This window comes from Thermobia domestica, chromosome 14 (genome assembly GCF_964235325.1).
Source record: "Thermobia domestica chromosome 14, izTheDome1.hap1.1, whole genome shotgun sequence".
Classification (NCBI taxonomy): Eukaryota; Metazoa; Arthropoda; class Insecta; order Zygentoma; family Lepismatidae; genus Thermobia; species Thermobia domestica.
Genome location: NC_137467.1, coordinates 7,097,991 through 7,106,176, shown reverse-complemented (window position 1 = coordinate 7,106,176; position 8,186 = coordinate 7,097,991). Strand labels below are relative to the sequence as shown.

General features: G+C 35.2%; 1 protein-coding gene across 1 annotated transcript; it reads right to left on the bottom strand.

Annotated features, from left to right (window-relative positions):
- Positions 1-1,506: 1,506 nt before the first annotated feature.
- Positions 1,507-7,843, bottom strand: LOC145669490 (nucleolar pre-ribosomal-associated protein 1). The gene has a single exon (XM_081737666.1). It carries the CDS (start codon positions 7,699-7,701, stop codon positions 2,137-2,139), a length of 5,565 nt encoding a protein of 1,854 aa, XP_081593792.1. The 5' UTR covers positions 7,702-7,843; the 3' UTR covers positions 1,507-2,136.
- Between the last annotated feature and the right edge of the window lie 343 nt (positions 7,844-8,186).

Sequence of the window (8,186 nt, the reverse complement as noted above, 5' to 3'; positions counted from 1 at the left end):
CTAAATATACAAACGAAACGAAATATTAGTTATGCCTGTACTTATAACTTCAAGCTCCTCCCAAATAAAATTAGGACATTTTAGAAAACGAAGCAATCAGAGAAACCCCTCCCAAAGTACTTTTCTAAATCCGCTACTGATTATTTGTGTAAATTGGTATTCAAGATTGAATCCGGAAAATTATTGCTAAATCGTGCACAGCTACAGTATAACAGAAATGTGGAAGTACGGTTTGACGGATATATTGAGAAACGTACGCTTTGACGGATATATAGAAAAACGTCAGTTTAACTTTTGCGCTAAAAGCTAGAGTACTAAGCTCTTAGAAACGAAACACACATGACTAAAAATGAAATGATCTAGAAAAGAAAAAAAATATCGATAACTCAAAAGTTAAAATAAAGTTAAATAGCCTCTAAAATTGCACTCAAATACTACATTCTTTATGTTAGCTTTAATTCGTAAAGCATGTGCTCCATCCATTTTGATTTTCAGAGCGAAATATGGCATTTAGGTCATGGAATTCTTATCTAACTATAGAATATACTATAAGAAAGCTATTTAGATAGAAAAATCAAGAAAATTAAAAAAGCCAAAATTTCCAAACTTCTCGTGTTTTTTTTTTCAAAAAAGCCGGCTTTTTATGTGAAAAAAACCATCGATTCAAAAAAAGCCGGCTGTCTTGCATCTCTAATTTTGACGAACACTGAAGCAATCGGCTAAGGAAGTACGTTACTGCAACTAACCGGCAACCTCTTAAACTGAAGAATTCCTTCTTTCCGACAGTTCACTGTTGGTTCAAAACGGATAAAAAGCTGCATAGTTACGACTGTTTAAAACCGGGTGCTTCTTTATGAAGCACACTGTATATACCTCTTACCTCAACATAGAATACAGAAAATGAGATATGCCTTATATGCCGGTAAATACGGTATTTCTAATATTTTATTTCTCAAGCCTTAACTAAGTAGCAATTATTCATGAAAGCAATTAACAATGAATAGAAAGCAGAAGAGTAGATCGTTATGGATAAGGCTGTAGTTGTAGCCTGAGTAATAATGCACCAAAAGCACGGACATCTTGGTCTGTCCTTAATGTTTCAGTAGATAGAGCATCCAAGAACGGTCTTACTTCATATCATGAATTTCTGTAATTCATTCATATGGTTTCAGTTTTCTCTGGCACTTTCATCTGTAATATCTGAAAGTTGCTAATCTGGAAGGTTCTTCGTTTTCAGTAGAATCTTTCTGAGAGAAAAGTAAATGACCTCATTTTTCAAAAGTGTAAGAAAATTTGAATTTTAGATCTTTATTAATAGTGCCACACACTTTTCAAAGTACATTTTCTTATAAGTTTTGGGAAGTGAGATTATCTACTTTACACTCAGCTGGGCTCGACTGAGAAACACGAACTTTAATTATGCTTCCAGCTTAACAACCTTCAGATCCCACAGAAGAAAGTGTTAGAGAACACTGAAACTATACGACGGGCGTCTCTGGCGGGGGTGACGCGTCCCCCCAACAATTTGAAGTACAAAATGTTCAATTTTCTATTCTAATTTAATTTATTTACTAACGACAGAATAACATAAATAATATTTAATTACATTTATTTAGAATATAATATTCAGGCTCTGAAACGAATATAACAGAGTTCTTGATATGTATCAGGGGGTCCGTAAAGGTAACAAATGGAACCGAAGATAATAAACAGGTTGGGCTAGGTACTACTTAATCACTTTCTTTGTCCCCCCCCCCCCAAATTTTACATGCCAGAGACGCCAGTGAACTATACGAATGCACGGGTCCCAGGTTCGATCCCAGCTCGCGCCAAGTGGGCTTTGTGCTGGACAAGCACCGTGTGCGTGGGTTTTCTTGGGGTTCTCCTCTTTCTTCCACCATTTCATTCATTTCTCATCATCATCATCTCCTTTAGCCCACCCAGCACAACTGTGACACGTAAAATTCAAAGAATTAATTTCATTCCATTTCACAAGGTAAAATTGTTTACATTTACGTTGTGTACCCTACAACATTTATCATAAATTAATGATATAACATCTGTTATAGGAAATTAGGATTCCAGCCATTTGAGAGATCAGGCTTTTCTGTGTTACTCCAAACTCATTTAATTTGCTTACCTCTTCATACATAAAGAAATTACATTTTTCAAGGCACTTTTAATTTCACACACGACAGAGTTGTCTGAACTTTGTCCAACATAACATTCTGTCCGATACTTAATCATATAATCACATTCTTTGACATTAATTCCAAGGTTTCGTGCAATACCCACAAGATGGACAATTTCATCCCGACGTAGCGAAGGCTTAGTACTATTGGATGAACACTGAGAACACACTTCGTTCAAGTTTATTAGATATTTAGCAAAATAGTCAGACGACATTTTGGTGGGAAGTCTTGGCAACATTGACAAGAGAAGTGAATATAAACCGTGAGTGACGTAATTGTTCAGATAATCTTTAGCAAGGTCACACTGTTTCTGTGTTTTCACAACGTTTGTTCGTGAACTTCTTAAACACAAATTTACGGTTGACAAAACATCTACTAAACAACACGCCAAATCTATCTGAGTTTCCTCTAATTCCAGAATTGATTGTTCTAACCAAGAAATTATGCCAAGTCGAACCACCACAGAAATACCCAACTTCGGAATTTTCAGCACTGCTTTAACAATCTTTAATATGGCTAATTTACTCTCATTATCACACAATACAGACGCATAAAAATCCATCAAAACTTTAAAAACAAACCTTTTCATAGCAACTTTGAAATCAAGTTCTAATCGTAGGCCGTTTCTTAAAATATCCAATATCCAATGTCTATGAGACACATAATCTACGTCCGTGCTGTTGAACAGTATAAAGAATTCTGGAACGTTGAATAGATCAAGGTTTGGTTTTGCGACAAGAAATTTCTGCAAGACGCCATACATGTGATGCAATGGCTGGAATAAAATAGGAACCGCATTGGCCAAAAACACGGTCACAACACACGGTAACTGGACGTAATTTTCTTCCACGCCCTGTTTCGCTAAGCCGTTACGAATAAGGTCAAGTAAGTGGATCCAAATCAGTTGCTGCTTTTGTCTATACATTCCTTCCAGATGAGAATAGTAGCGTCCTAGTACGTGATACGCTGCTGCCCTGACGGTTAGGGAACAACTCGAAAGTGCTGCTAGCGTGAAAGATAAACAGCCTGAGTCAATAAATCTATAGACGCGAACTAATGACTCAGGTGCTAATAAAGTACTAAACAAAGGCAAAAGGAACGAAGGGTCATATAAATCATCACTAGTGCACAACTTATCTGACATATTCAGCTCTCGATGCAACGGGAAGTTATTCGCTGTGTATAACATTTTCTCCGGGTCTAACAAATCCATGATTTGTCCCATTTGCGGTTGGCGCCATAGATTAAAATTAACATTGTTCATCCCAGCGTAAAAATTTACAGCTGCTGAACCCCATAATATATATGACAACTTTACGCCATGTTCTTCGTATATGTGGAGCAACTTTAGTATGTACTGGTCGGAGCAACTCAGAGTAGCATTGTAAGCTCCTAATAATACTGGTATGTGTGACGGGGACACTATGTCCGGATTCTTTTCACACAACGTTAACATCAAAAACAGCAAATTTTCCCTCCCTTTTGATTTTTCTGTCATAACTTTTAAAAATTTCGAATGTGATATTACCATCTCGTACAATCCCTTAACTGATTTCCCACCTGTCTTGAAAACCAATTGACACAATTTAGCCAGAAAATCAATACCTTCTCCTAACTTTAAGGTCAGTTTTACATATTTCTTCCATATTTGCTCTTTCTTAAGGCTATGCCAACTACTTTCGTCTTGCACAGATATTAAACACTTATCCAAAATGTTAAACAATGGAGACAAATTTTGTTCTGTACCATTTTCAAAATTTGTAACAATTACATTTAACAAAGATGATACAAATGTAATCATCGAAACTTCACTGTCCGGATTATTTTCAAGTTTCAGAAATACCTCGTATATTAACTCCAACTGTGATACCGACATTTCATTCACACGTTTTTGACTTTTCATGCATATTCTTCCACATACGGCAATATCCAAATACTTGCTCACAAGATTGGTACAAACGTATTTGTTATTACTATCGTTAACCCAGTGATCGCTTTGAATTTTGGGTTTTATCAAAGCCAACTCAATTTGCTTGCTATAAACAGTGAAAACACTCTTCTGGAATTGATCATCACAATTCCACGCTTCAACTATCAAGGGCAAAAATACCTGGATTTTTTCCTCAAAATTACTGTTATTACTGGTTGTAAACCATTCTCGGAAAGTTTCACGGAAATTGTCACTGCAATGCAGTATAAACTGCACTATTTTCACAAAAGAATCGAATTGAACACAGTTACAACAAGAGTTCAACAATTCTAAGAATGTTTCTCTATCAATAACAGCAAGATTATGTGGAAATACCTTAAGATAATGTAACAAATTTTCACTTAAGAGCTCTATATCAGAAGTGCAAACATTTCTTACAGCATTAACAATCTGTATGACACTTTTAACCAATTCTGATGACAATGTTTCACAACTTTCTGTTCGCATATTACTAGCTTTGCTAAACAATTCAGCCATTAGCTTACCCCATACAGTAAGTTCTCCATTTTCAACAAGATCATCTACGCGTAACGTAACTAGAAGTTTTAACAATGTTTCAATGTCTGGTAATTTAAGATCGAATTTGTTAATGAATATTTCTTCATGAAACACCTGTCCTTTTTTACGTTCATGTTTAGCTAATTTCTTTAATTGTTTCACCAAAACTGCCATTAATTTTTGTTTACACGGCTCAAGCAAGTTACATACGAACTTTTCGTCATTATGCCCACTTATTTGGTCAACCACGTTTACAACTAAATCTGTAACTAAAATTTCTGTACTGGCACCTTTTTTCGACAAAGGATTAAAATATTCTAGCAAAATAGGATGCGTAAGTAAAATCTCTAAACACTGTAAATAAATGTCCTGTTCTTTCGCGTTTTTACAACTTATCTCAAAATTTGTACTTTGTTCAGTCACTTCCCAGTTCTTTTGTCGACTGTCCGACAAAAGTCTCAATAACTGTTCCTTGCAGCGTACCTGAATGTCCTCCGAAAGTTGTCCACGAATAGTTAACTGTGTTAAGTGGAAAACAACCAATTGAAACAATAGCAAGATATGAGTACCACTGTTAACAACAGTACTAGAAAAATCCTCCTGTTCTCTTGTTAGAATAAATTTACTCAAAGAACTTTCAACACTTTGAGAGCCAAAAGGTTTTTTCAGAGGACAAATTTCGCCATCACCTACCCAAGCTTCAACATACCGTCTAACTGAATTAGAGAATAACTTGAAATATGGTGTCAACAAATTGTACATACCTTTAGGAAATATCTGTCTATGAAATAAATGTACTAACACGGTTGATACATATTTTACTGTACTATTTGGTGCTGTGTCTCCAAAACCTTCCAGTGAGTCCATTACAGCTACGAAAAATGTGCTTACCTTAGTAGATGTTTGATTTAACGGCATTTTTACATTGTTTGCAATATTTTCAACTTCCATCATGTACGAAAATAACGATTCGTAACCTTTGAAGCCTACAGACGTTTCTACATCTGCGTAAGCTTTACTGATCAAATCTGAATAAAAAGAATATTTTTCTTGGTGTAACGTGATAGCACCTACCAAAAAATTAAATATATCAGCACGGCACGTTGGTTCTGTTTCAAATAAACAGTGTATCCATATTTGAGCTTCGTCTCTCATCTCTTCAAAAATCCCTAATTCATTAAACACACGGGACAACAATTCTCTACAAGATTTTGTCAATTCGGGAGACTCGTCTGCTGCACATAAGCCAAGAATAGAAACTAACATTTGACCAAGCAAATCGCATTCAGTGAAGTTACTAGCATTACCAATTGACAAAAACAATTTCAATATTTTCATCTGCAATAACCCTATTGACTCGGGGTCACCTATTAAGTTTTTAGCTTGTGATAAAAGAAACTCTGGATTGCAAAACTGATTACTTTCAACAGCATCAGGACACCAGTAGTAGTAATGAATTAGAATATCTAACACTTGACCTTTACTAAAGACATCATTATTTGTTAATTTATCATTTTCAAGTACCTGTACCAGTGCACTAACACTCGGGACATTCTGTACAATATGCTCAGTGAGCAAATGACGGAATGACATAAACTCGACCGTAGATAGCAGCTTTAACTCTTCAACGGAGTTACTGAATATTTGAACTTTATGAAGCATTACATTCAAAAGTTGAAAAATTCTGTTCAACACTGATGGGTCTAATTTACACAAATTTTCCTTTATAACAGGGGCTAATATACATTTAGGTAAGCATAAATTAACAATATTACACATTAACTGTTTAGGCTTACAAATTTCTCTGAGAAACAAACACTTTGATGGGTCCACCTTTTCTATTATACGCTGCACAAAATCTACAACTAAAAACCATTTCGAGGACAAACGTGGGTCCATAAAGGCCTCTAGCGATGACAAAGCTTGATGCACGAGCTCGGAATGAACACTGAGAATTTCTAACACTACATCTTGCATAATTTCATCTTCCCATGGTTTTTTAATACTCTGTAACACAGACAGAATAATTTGCTTGGACTGTTTGCCGGAAACGCCTCCGACTTTATCCCGAAAAATTATACCATATTTACGAGACGTACATAAGACAATTAAAAAGTCCCGCAAAGCTTCACGAACAACTTGCAACTTAGCTTCGTCAGGTTTCCGTGGTAATTGTTCTTTCTTCTTTTTGACACGTCTCTTGACTGCTTTCTGTGGACCTTGCCAGTTATTAAGCAATAATAAATTTGCCACAACACTCGAATTAAATATGCGAAGTTTGGTTACTTTATGTACTGACAAGTTCTCGAGCAATTTGCAACGAAGAGTTACCAATACCAGTTGCACAATTTCCGAAGGATCATGAACTAAGCCAGGAAATATGTTCATTAAGAGTTCTTTTCTTTCCAAAAACAAACGAATAATAGAAATATCCTCTTCCATAAAGAAAGCCAACAGAAACTGAATAAAACTTGTTCGCACATTATTCTTTGTTGTGCTGGCTAATTTCTGAATAATACGGTAATTAAAATGAACATTTTGCAGGACAGTTTTCGCTAATTCTGAACCGAGTGTAACAGTTGCTGTCAGAAATCTAAGACATACCCTCTTATGCTCCACATCACTAGACAAAAGATTCTGAAATACCACAGAAAAATTTAATAATAAGTGACTGGCTGCCTGTTCACATGAATTTTTATAGCGTGGAGCATCTCTTTGCACTTTGATAAAAATCACTTCCAAGGCTGAAAGTACAGCAGATACATCATTAAGATCGTCTTTGTTATTGTCAGAAATAAGACTCACTATTTCTTCACAGGAACCTTCGGAATCAAGATATTCAAGCACAACGTCCTCGTCATTACTAAGTAATACAAATTTTCTAAGAGCTGAAAAAGCACCATCACCTTGAATTTGTGATTTAAAATCTTTTACACAAAATACTATACATTTTTTCTTTGTACTCTCCGTTTCACTACATTCAGCCGATATTTTCCTTTTTCTTTTACCTGTTTGAGTCATTATTATCTATTTTCTAATAAAAATAAACTAATAATATACTTTGAAATTACGATCTGTTAAAACACACGTGCAACATCACTCAAATTTGCACTTGCACTTTCTTCGTAATCACGTTCCACCCAGCATCCAGTTCCCTTTTCTTCTTCTTCTTCTTCTTCTTCTTCTAGAATTAAGATACTTGGTGAGGATGAAAATTCACTTCTTTCCTTCCATTATGCATAGAATAGAATAGAATAGAATAGAATATTTATTGTCATAAAACATTTGTTGCAATAGACATTGTCGGCATATAAATAAATATATACAAAGAAAAAAAGTTACATAGCATGTTCTAAACTTTATTCCGAGCAAAATCGTAAGATTTTTTTTGAGTATGAAGTACTGTACGACAGCATGCAAACTTCAAGAAAAAATGTATATCATAAGGCCAATTAAATATTGACTCCCGTGATCGCAACACATCTTTGCGATTAATTTCTGACAAA

Bases quoted from the DNA above. Each gene is read 5' to 3' on its own strand.
- LOC145669490 (XM_081737666.1), bottom strand. From the start codon at position 7,701: ATGACTCAAACAGGTAAAAGAAAAAGGAAAATATCGGCTGAATGTAGT.